This window comes from Felis catus, chromosome A2 (genome assembly GCF_018350175.1).
Source record: "Felis catus isolate Fca126 chromosome A2, F.catus_Fca126_mat1.0, whole genome shotgun sequence".
NCBI classification, from domain to species: Eukaryota; Metazoa; Chordata; class Mammalia; order Carnivora; family Felidae; genus Felis; species Felis catus.
The window spans coordinates 91,755,851-91,773,446 of record NC_058369.1 but is presented as its reverse complement, the minus strand read 5'-3'; the positions used below and the strand labels follow the sequence as shown (position 1 = coordinate 91,773,446).

The 17,596-nt window shown below is 32.9% G+C and overlaps 3 protein-coding genes across 17 annotated transcripts in view; 1 reads left to right on the top strand and 2 right to left on the bottom strand.

Annotated features, from left to right (window-relative positions):
- Nucleotides 1–17,596, bottom strand: part of RUNDC3B (RUN domain containing 3B) — a 151,550-nt gene that overhangs the window by 69,757 nt on the left and 64,197 nt on the right. For all 15 annotated transcript variants that reach the window (XM_045052332.1, XM_045052334.1, XM_045052333.1 and 12 more), the window contains 3 exons: nucleotides 13,310–13,395; nucleotides 2,648–2,737; nucleotides 491–571 (listed from right to left, as the gene is read on the bottom strand). In XM_045052332.1, coding sequence (XP_044908267.1) covers nucleotides 491–571; nucleotides 2,648–2,737; nucleotides 13,310–13,395 — 257 coding nt within the window. The remainder of the gene's footprint in view (nucleotides 1–490; nucleotides 572–2,647; nucleotides 2,738–13,309; nucleotides 13,396–17,596) is intronic.
- LOC123381340 (small ubiquitin-related modifier 2-like) lies at nucleotides 8,064–8,944 on the bottom strand. The gene is made up of 2 exons (XM_045042030.1): nucleotides 8,665–8,944; nucleotides 8,064–8,423 (listed from the first exon to the last, which is right to left on the bottom strand). Exons 1-2 carry the CDS (start codon nucleotides 8,749–8,751, stop codon nucleotides 8,223–8,225), a joined length of 288 nt encoding a protein of 95 aa, XP_044897965.1. The 5' UTR covers nucleotides 8,752–8,944; the 3' UTR covers nucleotides 8,064–8,222.
- Nucleotides 10,827–17,596, top strand: part of ABCB1 (ATP binding cassette subfamily B member 1) — a 234,141-nt gene continuing 227,371 nt past the window's right edge. The window contains exon 1 of the mRNA XM_019814933.3: nucleotides 10,827–10,930. The gene's annotated coding sequence lies outside the window, so the exon portion shown is untranslated. The remainder of the gene's footprint in view (nucleotides 10,931–17,596) is intronic.

Below are 17,596 nucleotides of genomic sequence, written 5' to 3'. Positions count from 1 at the left end.
ATGAATTATAATTTTGAACTCTCAATGGACTATTATAGAGCTATCAAAGTTATTATTATAATGATGATAGCAACAGAAATACATGATGTTTTCTAAAAACTACGCTGAAATTACAACTATGTAAAAAGTTTAAACACATTGGGGTCTGCAAATGGAGTCTGTATTTTTGAATAACTTCTGATACTAAAATAAAAGCAATTTTAATCAGATGAACATATTACACAAGACATTAAACTATAAGTTAATATTTATTTTTTCTCTATCTTTTTTTTATTTTAGAGAGCACACACAAGTAAGGAAGAGGGGTAGAGGGAAAGAGAGAGAATCTTAAGCAGACTCCACACTCACCACAGAGGCCAATGTGGGGTTCAATCCCACAACCCTGGGATCATGACCTAAGCTGAAATCAAGAGTTGGGCGTTCCACTGACTGAACCACCCAGGTGCCCCTAAATTAAGATTTCAATAACATATTTCAAAACGTCATATACCTCTGGGTAAACTTCAAATATGGTGTGTAGTCTATTACAGCAGGAAAGTTTCCATCCAATCCCTCTCCCTTGAGGCAGAAGCTAAGAAACAAATAAATACGTCACATAATACATCAAACCTTTAAATCGACCTTAAGCATTATAAACAATCTCTGGTTCGAGACATCTGTTTCATCAAATTGTAGGTAAATTTTTTATTCATATTTTAGATGTTACTTGTTACAAATAAACACCTCAATAAAGATACTCTGCGTTCAATACCAATGACAAAGGACTGCACAATACACTCTAACCTGAATATATCATGCAAAAGAAAAATTTTCTGAGAAATCTGTTCAAATGTTATTTGACACTATTTTAGTCTTCACTGGATTTTTAAAGACGTCATTAGAGGATTTTCAAATGAAGACTTGTTCATGTTTTCATACAAATTCTTAGATGCCGCTGACTATATTTTTAAAAGATTTAACTAATTAGAAGATGACAATTTTTTAAACTATGAATAAGTGAAAGGGCCTGGGTCTTAGACCTAAAAAGAAAGCTAAAAAAAATCCTTTTGATCATCAGTCAATCCTTTTTGAGGCCATGGCAACAGGAAAGGTTGCTACTTGCCCAAAGTCATACCGGGAGTCACATAAAGCCAGTAAAAAAACTCTAGACCTCTGGTCTCCCAATCCAGTAATCTTTGTTTTGTATGATGGTGTATCCAATAGGATAATAAAAAAAGTGTTTAGTTTTATGGTCACTGTTATTAAAAAAGTACATCTACTAGGAACATAAACAAGAGCATTTACAAGATATAGGTGGATCTTTCAAAAAACAAATTATTCTATGAACTCCTATGTTCTGATTTCTTTGGGAAGTCTGCCTATTGAAATTCCATTTTTAAATGTTAATATCAAGAGTATCTTGGTATTGCTCCATACTTTTTCATGCTTGAATAAGGAGTGAGCCAAAGTGGCAATACTTTATAAGGGCTTTCCTTCATTTACAGAAATATTACTAATGTATCTTTAAGACATTTACTTTCAGCTGATCATACAGTATCATTGGGTTACAATAAACCAAGAGTTCACATTCTTATCCCAGGTTTTCTTTTTGCACCAAAAAACAGAAATGTAAAGGATTCAGACAGAACCAGCAGGATGACAGGTGAAAAATTAATACACTCAGAAGGATCAAAAAGACAACCTCCATATGGCATCTATCATTTTTGTATTCTAAACAATTAAGCTACTAACCTAATACTACTTTATTAAATTTTAAACAGAGGAAAGTTATACTGAGAAAATGAAAATATTTTGAAAAGGAAGTGATTTGCTAAAAAAAAAAAAAGGTACCCTCAGTGATTTGCTAAAAAAAAAAAAAGGTACCTGTATTAAAAATGAGCAGCATTATATTTCTATTAAAGATCTAACAGTAGATTTTCATTTAAGTTTTATACTTATTTTGTTGATACTCTTGGATTTTAAGTGATATTTTTCAATAAAATTGTAATATTTCCATTAATCTTATGTTTGAATTGTTATAAGCAAACTTTTTATTTTTAGCATAATGTAAAATCTTAGACCAATTAAAGAATACAAAAAGATACTTCCATGAATATATGAAAAACTTACATTTACCTTTTTAGAACTTATACTCAGTCTGAAATCAATTCATCTTGTTGATGATAGAAGCAAATATTAATAATATTTCTGATGGCCCAGATACATAATATAAACACAAGATACCAAACACATCATGCCAGGAGTTTTTTATTTCAACACATGAGATCATGAAAATCTTTCTGGCTTTCCATCTACTTTTAGTGCATCTTTTCACTTTATAGCAGTAGCTGCAAAATACTAAGAGATAAGATCTAAAAACTTCCTTCAGGGCTACAAGGGTACATAATCTTTTGCTGGGGAGATATAGTCTAAGATTTGCCCAAACTACAGAACAAAATGTCAGTTAAATCCTTAACTTTGAGACAGTCTCTTTGCTGAGAGCAAACCCAGTTAGAAAGCTGATGTTACTGGAAAGGGAACGACATGAATCAAACATCAATATCCAGCTGTGTGCTTTACTTCTTATTAGCAAACCAAGAATAAAAGCTAAGTAGAAACTGGTATGAGGTAGAATAATTTAAAATCTGAATGCATTTAGACTAAGTACCTGAAATCAATGGCATTGAGTCCAAGCAGCATGCCAGCAAGCATATTTGCTTCCTCGCCCAAGACAATTGCTCCATCGTCATAAAATCGCCTATAAAATGAAACGGGTAAATATATAAATATTAAAAACAGACTGAAGTATCCTCTGTAGAAATTATTTAGAAACCAAACTAAGGTATAAAGAACTAAATTTTATTTATCAAAATAAAAACTATTTGGATCAGCCAATTCTTGAAGATATTTAGGAAAAAAAACAAAAAATGCTGCCATAAGAACAACAACAAAAAATTATTCTAAGTATTTCCACCACTTTTAAAAAGAACTTCCAAAGTAACTCTTTCAACTGGCCAAGACTGCCTACTCTGTTTCCCTAACAGCGAAGCAATATAAATGTAATCTGAAAGGTGGAAAATTCACATTTTTACTGGTCTAATTTTGAAATTCTGTAGATATTATTGTATATATAGAAAAAGACAAACACACATTGCTTTTCTGTAAGTACAAGAAAGTCCATTTATTAACTAAATGGAGAACTAGAGAGATGTGATCATTAGTAATTCATCCTAATCTTTTAACACTACAATACTAATGAGCTAGCAGGATGTTTGTGTATGAAAAAGGAAGTATTCATTATCTCTGACAAAATAAATTATGAATCCACCTCTCTTAATTCTTGTAAAGCTTATTGTTTTGGTTAATGTCAGTTTTTAAAATACTACAATTTTATTTTAAAATATTTAAAATAAGTATTTTGAGAAAATATTATGATACGAGTCTATGGCATTTTTCCACAAATAAGTATGATCATTGTATTTACTTTTAAAAATAATACTGTGCAAAAACTAGTTTATGTTCAATAACCAGGCATCATTTGATTGTATTACCTATTTATATTAGATATAGACAGTGGACACCACTCTGTAAGATCCCACCAACTAAAAGGAAATTTTAGTAATGGAATTTTAGTAAATTTTATTTATTTTATTTATTAAATAAAATTAATTAATTAATTAATTAATTTTATTTAATAAATAAAAATAATTTTTATTTATTTTATTTATAAAATAAAATTAAATAAAATTTATTTATTTATTAAATTAAATTATTCCATTTTAGTAAATGGAATTTGTCTTACTCTTTTTAGTCATGAGTTTATTAAGGCTGCAAAAAAATTTAATAAGCTCATAATCCACCAATTTTGCACAGTTCATAGTTTAAAAAATACTTTTACAAACATATCCTTTGATACTTCTTTAAAAAGGTCCATGAAGCAAAGGTGGAAAGAACTATTATTAGTTTCAAATTTTCCATCAAGAAAAGTTAAGAATTAGGTTAAAACAATTTGCCCAAGCTCATGCAGATAAACTGCTCAAGGAAGAAACATAATTCTTCTTACTTTAAGTTCTATATATTTTCTTTTTAACCTTATCACTTCCTATAAAACAAAAATATTTAAAGAGAATTTAACATATATTATAGTTCATAAGGAATTTTAAATGAGTGAAAAGTACAAAGGAAAATAAGAGACCTTCTGTCAGATATAAACAAATATGTGGGAAGACTTGCCTGGAATAGAGGTTTTGTGTTTCCTTGGAAATATGGGAATTGCTTTTATTGATTTATGTAAAAAGAGAAAAACTAAAACTTCCAGCCTAACAGAGATTAACAAAACAAATGGAAAAAATTTCTACATACTTAAGGTTTTCCACAAAAAGGTAAAGATATTTAAATAAATTTATATACCTGAGATTTTGCCACTGTTCCAATAGCTAAAATGGCTGTTGACAAAATATTTTGACTCCGAAAAGAGTTATGATTACAATGGCTCTAGAGCCCAAATTCTGTTGAACACATGCTTTAAAAAGAATTCTGGTTTTTGATAACTGGGAGTCACCCATTATTCCTAGTATTTCCCTATATAAGAAAAGGTCTTTTTTTTTTTTTTTAATTTTGAGTCCACCATGCTTAAAAGTACATTCTAAGAGTCAGATCAAAACTATTTCTTATTCCTAATGTCAACATTGTGTTAGGGACTGCTGAAGAATACCAAAAACACACACATATCTCACCAGTTTCAGAGATTTCTTAAAGTCTAAAGATCTTATACAATATTCTTTTGAGGAGTTCTTTGGCTTAAGTTTTACTAATAATTTTTTAAGTAAACCAATATAAGTGAAACACTTGCTATATGTGAAATAATTCCACTTAAATAAAACAATACCTGAAGTGGAATGCTGCATAGACCTCATTTATTATGAGTTTTTACTGAACCAGAAGGGATGGGAGGACAAACGGTAGAGGAAGTGCTACTTAACGAGGTGTCCACTGTATGCTCAACATCTTCACTATTAATGCAAGCTAAGAAAAAAAGTATTTTTCATAAAATACACTTCTGAGATAACATTTAAAAAATAATTCAGTATTCAAAAAAATACTGAGCTAAAGTGATCTGAACCGAAAAAGGTATTTTTATCATTTAACCAAAGACATTACTCCCATGTATTAAAGAAGAAGCTGTTAGGAAAAATTAATTTTTTTTCTCTTAATCAAATCAACATATCAATTTTGACTGGAAATCTGATTCTTGTTATCAACCCTTTCAAAGACTTCAAAAAAACCTGTAAACATCTACATTTTATCTTATAGAAAAACTGGAGCATTAATAAAGTTTGCTTATATAACCAAAGTTATGTAACAAATGAACCAAGGGTAAATCCTAAATGACTAAATTCAATAATAGTAAGGTATACACTAAAAAAATTCCCTTTTATTGAAAATATTTTTTTTCTAAAGAAAATAATTGTATGAGAAGGACCTAACCAAAACAGTATAATGAATTGCTAAAATATATTATAAACACTGAAAGTTCCAAGGTGAAAAAGATGTATTAAAACTTCAATTTAAAGCTTTATATATTAGATTGTATCCCTAAAGAAGTGTTACATGTTAGAAACAAAGAAAAATAATGAGCAACTACTGATATTACTGTATCTGGAGGAAAAGCTTCCACTGTAAAAAATTTTTTTCATGTTTATTTTGAGAGAGAAAAAGAGAGAGAGAGAATGAACAAGTGGGGAAGGAGCAGAGAAAGAATTCCGAACAGGCCCGTCACTGACAGTGCAGAGCCTGATGTGGGGCTTGATCTCATGAACTGTGAGATCATGACGTGAGCCTAAATTAAGAGTTGGACGCTTAACCAACTGAGCCACCCAGGTGCCCTGCTTCCGCTTTTTATTAGGTATACTCTTTCCAATCATTTGTTGACTACAAAAATATCAGAAACCAGAAAACCATTTAAAATAACACCCTAATAACAACCGTACTTTTTCTCTTATCATATATAATTTAACTCTCATTGAAATATATCTCTATAATTCTTTCTTTGGTGTTCATTCTGTAAAACTATTTGAAGGCCCTTCAGGTACTTCAATAACAAATACCCTTTGAATTGCATCCAAAGGAACCACCAGAGTATCATACTGATACTATATAATATCAGGCTTCAAATTTTCCTTTTTTGAGAGTCAAAAGTTATTACACACACTGAAAATGCAATACTAAAGTATGAGAAAGTTTCTCTTCTAAACCAAAGAAATTTCATTATCACATTCTTGCTCCCTTGCCCAGTTTAGTCTCTATGTATGAAATTTTAAGGGAGGAAGTTAGAAAAGTCTCCCTCATAACATCCAAAATAGATTATAGTATTATAAATAAATGTTATATTCCATTCAAAGACAAACTGAATCAGAACGAAACCTGACTAAAAAGTAAATCTCCAAATATCTTGCTAAGAATGTGAGATTCATTAATTATTTTATCAACAAATATAGAATAAGTTCCTACTATGTGGCAAGAACTGTGCCAGGTATGAAAGTTAAATAGTGGATGACCTAAGCATGGTCCCTCTCCATGAAGCTTACCGTCTAGGGGAGGGGACAGGCAACAAACAAGAGAAAAAGGTAATTAGACTTGATAAGTAGGATAAGCAAATAAATAGGTTGTTGAAGTAGAGAAAAACTGAAGGAGAACTCAACTCTGAAGAAAATCACTATTAGGAAAGGCATTCTCAAGGGTTAAGCCTTATGCCCAGAGAAGTCTGATCACACAGGGCTCTGTAGGCCATATAACATTAATAATAAATGTGAACATTTACTGAGTGCCAAGCACAGTTACAAATGCTTGATATGAATAATCTTAACTTTACCAGCACATATTATGCCAGGGAGGGATTAAGAACTTGTGTAAGACTCTACAGATAGAAAGTGGTGAAACTAGGATTTGACTCCAAGAAATATGTTTGAAGAGAAACCATTCTAGACCTAAGTGGGAATTAACACAATCTTTTTAACATTTAAGAAGATTGGCTGGAAGATAAATGGCTAGTAGAAGGGGGAAAACTGGAAGCTCAATTAGGACACCAATAAGGGAGTGTAGACAAGAGATAAACAAGGTATTTATTACTGTAACCGTCATGGAGATTGAGGTAAATAGATCAAGATATATTTTGGAGAGAAGATTAACAAGACTTGATAATTAGGAATTATTATAGAAAATGAGGGAGAAAGAGAAATCAAATATGAATTTTAGATTCTGACTTCATCAACCATGTAGGTAGATTGTGAGACCACTTGTTAAGGAAGAGGTAAAGAAGATTAGAGGGGAAAAAAATCTGATCTAAACTCACTAGCTAGAGATTTAAATGTGGTGTCATGATCATACAGGTGGTATTTAAAGCCATTCTAAAAATTCTACGAAGACAGAAAGGAAAATGAATAGAGAATAAAGATCACACAATACAGGGTTAAGTCAGGAAATACTGATCTTTCAAAGTTGTGAAGAGCATGGAGAATGAGCTTCTTTTCACAGAGTCATTATTTCATCCCATTCCATCTTGATTTGATGTCAATCAAAATATACCACTGGATATTTAGTACAAAAAAAAAAGGCAATATGCTAGTGCGAACACACCAGTTACTGCATGCAGAGTAAAGGAATGAGGAAGGGGAAAATGAAAGAATAAACTATCAACTAGTACTCAGGATGTGGTGGAACCAAACTGAGTTTTTTAATTAAAAAAATTTTTTTTAATGTTTTTATTTATTTTTGAAGGAGAGAGAGACAGAGATGAGCTGGGGAGCAGAGAGAGAGGGAGACATAGAATTTGAAGCAGTCTCCAGGCTCTGAACTTTTAGCACAGAGCCTGATGCGGGGCTCGAATTCATGAACTGTGAAATCATGACCTGAGCCGAAGTCGGACGCTCAACTCACTGAGCCACCCGGCACCCCTTTCCTTTTTTTTTTTTTTTGAATGTTTACTCGTTTTTGAGAGACAGCGTGTGAGCGAGGGGGCAGTGAGAAAGGGAGACACAGAATCCGAAGCAGGATCTAGGCTCTGAGCTGTCAGCACAGAGCCTGACGCGGGGCTCGAACCCATGAACCACGAGATCATGACCTGAGCTGAAGTCGGACACTTAACCGACTGAGCCACCCAGGCGCCCCAAATTGAGTTTTTTAACACAGAATGTATTCTTGGTCTGTACGAACATAGTTCTGGAACAAAGTGGCAGGTTCCTTCTTTAGTAGACACCTTCTGTCTGCTGCTGGAACACATCAGTTTTATCTTCCTCCTCTATTTCCAACTGTGTGGGTATGTCTGTTTCACCGGCTGGCTGTCTTTCAAATGGGAATCTGATCTGCCTTACAGACAAACCCTGTGGTTGACAGAAGGCTTTCATTAGTTTGCTAAGTGTTGTATGCCTCTTAATCTTTTTTTTTATTTTTTACTTTTTAATGTTTGTTTATTTTTGAGACGGTGCGAGAGACAGAGTGCAAACAGCAGAGGGGCAGACAGAGGGAGACACAGAATCTGAAGTGGGCTCCAGGCTCTGAGCTGTCAGCACAGAGTCTGACGCGGGGCTCGAACCCATGAACCTCGAGATCATGACCTGAGCTGAAGTCGGATGCTTAACCGACTGAACCACTCAGGCACCCTTACGCCTCTTAATCTTAACACTGCACCACAGAAGCATCCTGACCCAACACCTTCAAATTAATATGATCATTTTTCTCAGTCTTGACTCCTTCCTTGGGCTTTTCATTGACCATGGAGAATTTCAGAGTATCCTCCTCTGCCACTTCACAAAGGAGGTATCAGGTCCACACTGAATGAGCACAGAAGCAAGTACCAGTAGTGGCATAAGAAGTACTTCATTTCTTTTTTATGACTGAATATCAATCCACAGTATGGAATATATATTTTGTTTATTCATTTGTCAGTTGATAGGACATTTGGGTTGTTATCATTTTTTGGTTATTATGAGTAATGCTGCAATGAACGTCCGTATATATGCTTTTTGTAAACATATTTTCAATTCTCTCGGAAATACATATACACATATATGCATATGTAGATATATATGTATCTATAGATAGATACACACACATACATATATGTATCCATATATATAGGAGTTATGTGCTGGGTCATGTGGTAAATCTATATTTAACTTTTTGAGAAACTTCCAGACTGGTTTTCAAAGGGGCTACATGATTTGTTTCCTTCTATCAATGTATGAGGATTTCAATTTTTCCAGCTCCTTGCCAATGCTTGTTATTATTTGTTCTTTTGATTTTAGCCATCCTAGTGGATGAGCAGTAATATCTCATTGTGTTTTTGATTTGCAATTCCCTGTTATTGATGTTGAGCATCTTTCATGTGTTTATTGGTCATTTGTACATCCTCTCTAGAAAAATGCCTATTCAGATTCTTTGCCCATTTTTAAATGTTTTGTTTTTGTTTTTATTACTAAGTTGTAAGAGTACTTTATACATATTTTAGATAGAAGTCCCTTATCAGACATTTAACTTTGCAAAAATTTCCTCCCATTCTTTGGATCATCTTTTCACTTTCTTGATGATATTCTTCAAAGCAAAAAGGTTTTAAGTTTGATTATGCCAATGTATCTACTTTTTCTTTTGTGGCTTGTGTATTTGCTATTATATCCGGGAAATTATTCCTAATCCAAGGTCAGGAAGATTTACATTTATGTTTTCTTCCAAGAGTTTTCATGGAAGTCTGATCCATTTTCAGTAATTTTTGTATATGAAATAAGGTAGTAGTGCACAAGCAAGTTTTATTAATGTTTTTCATCTTAATAATATAAAATATAAGTATTTTATTTATATTTTAGAAAATAAATTATTTTAAAATATTTAATATTTACTATATTTTAAATATATATTTATAAAATATTTAATTATTATATTTTATAATTTAAACAGATTCAGATTCTAAGTCTTTCTTAGCTCTTGAAAGATATGGTAATTTTTCACTATTCTATCTACTTTTCTGTAAGTGGGAAAAGTATTTATCAACTCCTTTTTCACTTTGTGACAGCTCAGTTAATTTTTGAAGTTTTGTTTCATACTTCACTCCTTCCTTCTCTTACACCTACTATAGTATAAAAAAATTATTATTTCTTCTGAGTACAACTTTTGTCATAAATTAAGTACTGCGGTACAATTGTAAAGTAACAAACAGGTCTCTACAAAACTAATTTTATCTCTACTTCATATTTTCCATATTTGTTACTTCAAATTCTTACCAGAATGGTTTCAATCTTGTTTCAAGTATCACATTTGTGTTTTTTAGCTTAACTTTTCTAACTATTTTTCAGTCTGTGGGTAGGGAGAAATTAAAACTTGGAACAAATTAATTCAGTTTCTACTTTACTTCTCTATTTCTCAGTCTTCCCAGTAACCTACAAAAACAATTGCCCACCTTTTTTTTTTTTTTAAGCTTGGATTCTAATCTCAACTGTCTAACCTCCCAACTCTGGCTATTTCCCAGTAACTCCTCAAACCCTAAACCAGAAACCCTGCAAGGGTTGTTTCCAACTGCTCACTAAGACATCCTCCATCTTAGCAAAAAAAAAAAAAAAAAAAAAAAAATCACTTGTATTTCTCTAACACTACAGAGCCATGTGATGTGCTCCTACAAGATAATTTACTATATTTCTGTTCCCCTACTTCTTCACCCAATCTTATCCTTGGATTTTCACAGATTATTATTCTCAGGCTTGCCTATCTTAGCTCATGTAGCTCCTCCTTCTGTCCTGGGGTAAACACTTGCATCACCATTTTAAAGGACGTCATTACTCTTTATCTGTGAAGAGTAGAACAAGAAAAGAAGACTTGATTCAGATACTCTCAAGATTCCTAAAGGACCAGAGATCATTTCTCATTGTTCTACAAGCACTTATGTCAGGGAGCATCCAGACAAAAGGTAAGGTATAACTATTCTTTCCAATAGTTTGCTTGCATTTCACAAGCCTAATCTTCCAAATAGGTATGTTTCAGCCAGAGGTTCACAATCAAATTTATTTATAATTAAGAAGTTTCTTTGGTTTGACTTCAGTAAAAAAAAAAAAATAGCATAGTTTTGTTTTGCTTTTAAAAAGGAAGACTTTTTGCAACTGCATTTTTTAACTTCTAAGATGAGAATTCTGAAATAACACCCTCCTTCCTTTTCTGGAAATTAGAGCCATTGTATCAGCACTTAAATACTATGGGTGCGTATATTATATAAACATATATTTGCTTGCATATGTGTAGAAACATTTACTAAGCCATGTTTCTGTTTCAATAATGTGTGCTTATATATTTTTACAAGAGTATTTTTACTTCATGGACTTTTTTAAAGCTGAATCATTTCCTTTTTATCAAAAAAGACAGCTAACACCTAAGAACAACCCAAAAAGCATTTCCCTTTAAATATTTGAACTACTCAGTCTAAAAATAATCTATTCAAGAACTATTTCTACTCCACTCATTTGTCTAAGAAACAAGACTAACAACTTAGATTATCAATGCTTTAATTTCTATTCAGAAGACTAGCATAACTTTAATGCAACTTTGCAAATGCACAGGAGATGTTTATTGTGTAAACTTCATTTTGATTTCATTGATTTAGGATTTATAGGTTTGATCTATGAGATTCTTTTATTTTTTTTTTTTTATTTTTTTTTTTTTTAAATTTTTTTTTCAACGTTTATTTATTTTTGGGGCAGAGAGAGACAGAGCATGAACGGGGGAGGGGCAGAGAGAGAGGGAGACACAGAATCGGAAACAGGCTCCAGGCTCTGAGCCATCAGCCCAGAGCCCGACGCGGGGCTCGAACTCACTGACCGCGAGATCGTGACCTGGATGAAGTCGGACGCTTAACCAACTGCGCCACCCAGGCGCCCCAGAGATTCTTATACTACTTTTATCTTCAAAACCTTAGTATCCTCAATATTTGGTATCTTCCATAATTAAACTTATTTACTAGAAATAATAAATAGAAGTAACAAAATTTTCATTTCACAAAGTTCATCTCAAACATCTAAGAGTTCATCATTTCACTGCCCAAGGAATCATACTGCAATAAAAGAATTCAGTAAGTATATATCAAACAATTATGTGACATGATAGAAGTGTTAGTGATATGACAGTAATCATTTGATAGTAATAAGTGTATCAAATCAACATGTTGTACACCTTAAACTTCAAAATATGTCAATTATACCTAAGTAAAGTGGGAAAAAAAACAAAGCAAAAATGTATCATAATAAATGCCCAGATTTTTTCAAAATCCAAAATGCCAAATATTGCAACAGGACATGGAAATTAAGATTCCAGATATATGAGTTCTTTATATATGGCCCTAATTGCTCTATCAAAACTGGTTTCTAGTTGTCACTCTTTTCTTCTCTTTCAGAAATATGATTTATGAGGTAGTAATATGTATGGTAATTTAGAAGTGCCTAAGGCAGTGTGGTCCAATAGAATGTTCTACATATGTGCTGTCCAGTTTGGTAGTCATTAGCTGCACATGCCTACTCAATACCTGAAATGTGACATGGCAACTGAAGAAGCGATTTGGTAATTTTATTTACTCTTAACTGACAGTAATTTACATGTTGGCATGTGGTTAGTGGCCACTGTATTGAATAGTACATGTTTAAGGTACTGAAAGTACTGAATATTTTCATTTACAAATACTTTTGAAATGCAGAAAATCATTTTTTTAACAACAGTTATAAGCACAGAGATTAGCAGACCAGAGTTTTATAGGAATGCCTGTTGTCCTAATATGAACCTTTTCTTTTATCATTGTAAAAAAGTAAAGTCACATGGCACAGTATGTCATCTCTTATGTGTATACAACCTAAGAAAAACAACACTAGTCTAGCCTGCCTTAAAAAGACAACTGAGCAATCACTAGTTATATGTATGAATTAAATGAAAGAAATAAAATAAATGTAATATAGAAAGAGAAAGAATGCTATAGGAATCTGATGGTGAGATTTTTCTTCAAATTGGTCAGGGAAAAGCCTGTGGAGAGAATGAACTTCAACTATTAAAAGTGTGAGAAATAGAAATGATTCAGAAAGATACTCTAGGTATAATGTAAAGCCTGAAAAGATAAACCCAAGAAGATGCATGGTTAGCTGACAAATGGCATTTTCCTGAGAAGATAGTGGATTTACCTGAGCAGTACAAAAAAAGAGGAAATAAAATAGCTAAGGACTTAAGAAAGGAATGAATCTTCATCTTATTCTTACTTCTAATCTTTAGGTGATTCTTTTAAATATATATTTGAAAATCAAAAAGACTTTTAAACCTGGTTGTTTTGAAGTCTCTCAGAGCTGTAGAGATGTATTCAGATAAATGTTTTTCCATGAGTGCTACTCTAATCCAGGCTCTACCCTAAAAGGAAGAAGAAAGAATCAAATGTGAAAAAAAAATTACAGGTTAAAAAAATATTTTGTCCACTGTCATCAAAAATATAAGCATTTTAATATGTAAATAACAATTCAGTCAAAATATACATTTGATAAAGACTAAAAAATATTTAAGTAGATAAGAACAGGTAGGTTTTGATTATATAAAGTTTGTTTTTTTGTCATTTGTTTCTCTAAATATATAGGGTACCGTATGTCATACTAATTTTCTATCAGCTGTAGGGAGGTAACTATTAATATTGAGTTACTCGGGTCAGAGACTTTACGTAACTCTACTTCAATGCCCAAATTAACATGCTAATTAAAATGAGTCCCCTTATAAAACATGAAGAGCAGAGTCCATTCTTTTTTTTTTAAATGACCATTGCCACACCACTTGTTTAAGAAAACTTCCCACCTATCCTTCCAGAGGGAGGTTTTAGATAACTAATATTGAACCAAATTTCATTACGTACCATGCATCCAAATCATGAGTTACTGAGTTTGCACCCATAACATTCTAAAACTATTACCAAATATTTTAACTGGAAAAAACAAACTCACAATAAAGTTACACAAAACCATATATTCTAGTAGAAAATCACATAAGCAGACAATTCTGACTAAATGTGAATAATTTAATTTTACTTTTGAAAGGGGTAATATCATTCAATAGTTGAGACTAGCCAGTTTTGTTTTTGTTTTTTTTAATAATGCAAAGCATTTCTCCTGGACTCTGTTTAAAATTAAAGAATATAAGAGGTCACATTTGTAATGAGAATTTTTTAATTCGATTGCTTTCATTTTCACGCAGCCCTCCCACCAATCTCCAGAAAATCTATGAAGATTAATGAGATAGAAAATCAAAACAATGCAATGGCAGTTGAGAATAAAGGTGACGCTAATCATTATACATGATGGTCAATCACCTGGTATGGAGAAAAAAAGCATTTTTAAAAAAGTTTACTTATTTATTTTTGAGAGAGAGAGAGAGAGGGGGAGGGAGGGAGGGAGGGAGGGAGGATGAGCAAGCTGGGGAGGGACACAGAATCCAAGAAGGCTCCGTACTGTCAACATGAGAGGCCTGACACAGGGCCCAACTCACAAACCATGAGATCTGAACTCACTCACGGACCCTGAGATCATGACCTGAGCCAAAATCTTGAGATCATGACCTGAGCCAAAATGGAGTCTGATGCTTAACCAACTGAGCCACCCAGGTGCCCAGAAAAAAACAAAAAACAAATAACACACACAACATTCTTTAGAAATGTCTATACCTCTAGTGAATTCACCAAACCTCTGGATAGGAAAGATCAAAAAGGAGTCAATCTAGACAGTGGTAAAACCTGACAAACTAGAAGCAGCAGTATTGTGAAAAAAAGGAACGATATGAATGTGATTAGCAGGGCAGTCAATTTGTTCATCAAACTCAAAACCCCTTTTAGTTTGCCCAGGGCTCAGTCCATTATTCCTGCTGAGTAAGCCTTGGGGAACCTACAAATAGCAGTGGCTGATCAGAACAAAAGGAAGGAAGAAGCAAGCCATTGGTCAGCAGTCTCAAGTTTCTCTCCTGAAATTTCCTTTGAAAGACACAGAGACTGGTAGTGGTGGTTCGAATCAAAAGGCTATGATTTCACCAGAGCAGAAGGTGGGAGAGTTGCTCGCCAGAGAAAGTGAGACACAGGAGACTGTGCTATTGCTAGATAAGAAATGTGGGGAAAGCCCTGCTTCCTGATTTATTAATTTCAATTCATGCAAAACTGGCCTGCACCTAATTTCCTGTCCTTGTATGTTTGTGGAATTCTCTATTATATTGTGATAATACACTGTGCTAATTTTAAGTTTCTTGTCTTTCAACAAAAGAACTTTTACTAGAACAGGAGATAAACAGACTTATAAAAGTTGTTGGGGCCATAAAGTGGGAAAGCCTTACGGCTTGGCTTAATTAATATATGCTTAGCTCTGGCTTAAGATACATTAAGATATTTATATACATTAAAATACTTAATCTTCTCAAGAATTGTGTGAGTTACAATACTAGCCCTACTTTACTCTATGAGGAAACAAAAAACAGACACATTGAGAAGACAGGAAACATCTCACCACCAAACCAACCAACCTAACTGAACTAAAATCTATACGCTCTATATACTCTACCTTCCCTCCTGTTTCAGGGGATAACCTATAATCATTTAAGAGAGTAAAAAAACAAATTACAGAGTAGGCAAAGATATCTGCATTATATACATATGACAAAAATCTCTCATTTATAAAATACAAATAATTCTTACAAATCTATAAGAATAACTCAACTAAAAATTGGGCTTGCAAGGGAAAGACTTTATAGATTCTACTTCTTTAGTGGGTACCAAAATATTCAGATGTTTTCTTCCTTTTTAAGTTAGTTTTATAATTTTTTTCAAAGAATTTGTCCATTTCATCTAAATTTTAAAATTCCTAGGTATGGTGACTTGGTTAAGTGTGCTATTCTTGATTTCAGGTCAGGTCAAGATCTTGTGGTTTGTGAGCTTGAGCCCTGCGTCAGTTTCTGTGCAGACAGTGCAGAGCCTACTTGGGATTCTCTCCCTCCCTCTCTGCCTCTCCCCACCTTGGAATAAATAAATAAACCTTAAAAAAATAAAATTTTTAGGTATGAATTATTCATAATATCCTTTTAGGATTTTTAATGCCTATACGGCCTATGGGGTTGGTTGGCCTATTTCTGATACTGGTAATTTATAATCTTTTTCTCTGTATGAATAGTCTTGTTAGAAGCTTACCAATTGTATTAATCTTTTTAAAACCACCACCTTTTAGTTTTGTTGAGCTTTTTCTATTGTATATATTTTTTCAATTTAATTGATTTTTTCCCTTTATTTCTTTCCTTCTTTTTGGATGTATTACTTTTCTTAAATAGCTTCTTGAGATGAAAACCTTGATCAATGACTTTCAGCCTTTATTTTTTTTTAATACATGAGCCTACGTAAGTCTTTTTTTGTCTAAGCACAAATTTTACATGTTATATTTTCATTATCACGACTTTCCATTTATTTTTCCATTTTAATTTTAACTTCTTTCATCCGTGACTTATTTAGAAGTCCTTCTCAATTTTTACTCACATAAGCATTTTCTAGTTATATTTTTGTTATTAATTATAGCTTAATTCCACTGTGATCAGAAAACACATTTGAGATGATTTCAATCTGAAATTCAATGAAATGAATTATAACTCAGCATATGATCAGTTTTTGGATAAGTTCTGTATGTGTTTGGTTTGAATGAATATTTTGAATGAATATTTATACATTCTTACATACTTCAGTTCTCTGGTACTACTAATCCTTATTAATATTTTCTACTACAATTACTTAAAAGTCTACTATCTGCATCTCCAATAGATCTGTTTCAATTACCTTTTTTTATTTCTTAGTTTTGGTCATTAGATCTTGTTTCCTGATATGCATAGTGAGCGGTTTTTGATTGAATACTGGACACTGTATATAAAAGTTTGTAGCTGCACTAATGCTACCTTTCTCTAGAGTAGATTTATTTTTGCTCAGGTAGGAAGGGAGTGTACTTTAACATCACTTTTCACTGTTTAAGGGCACCAATTGTAGGACTTTTTTGGGCTGGTCTTTGTCTGAGTATCTCTTACTCCCAAGGTGGAATCTTTCTGGGGTCACAAATAAAAGTCTACAGTATTTTACAAGGCCCCTCCAACTTGTTTGACCTTAAACTCTAACCTCTTTATCTCCAGACCAAAACTGTGAAATCTTTATAATCAGCTTTTTTAGCTTCCTACCTGCAACTTTCAGCCTGGTTTATGAGACTTTTGCTCTATGCTTCAAGTAGCTAAAAGTTGGCAAACACCTCACAGGAAAACTGCATGTATAACTTCAGACACTTCTGTCTACAGCTATCTCAATAAAGTCCTGGTTTCAGTGGCAGGTCCAAGTTCCACCTTCTGTTTCTCTAGCCTAGAGAAACTAAAAGAATTCCCAGCACTCTCTGATTGACTCTGTATCAATGATGTGAACAGACAAATGTCCTTAGGCTAACAGCCAAGATGAAAGTAGGGCTCACACCTCATGTCCGATCCTTCTCTCTAGTATTGTGGCCACTTAAGTCCTCATGCCTTGTCTGTTCTCTTATGTCTTAAATTTATTGTTTTGTGTATTTTATCC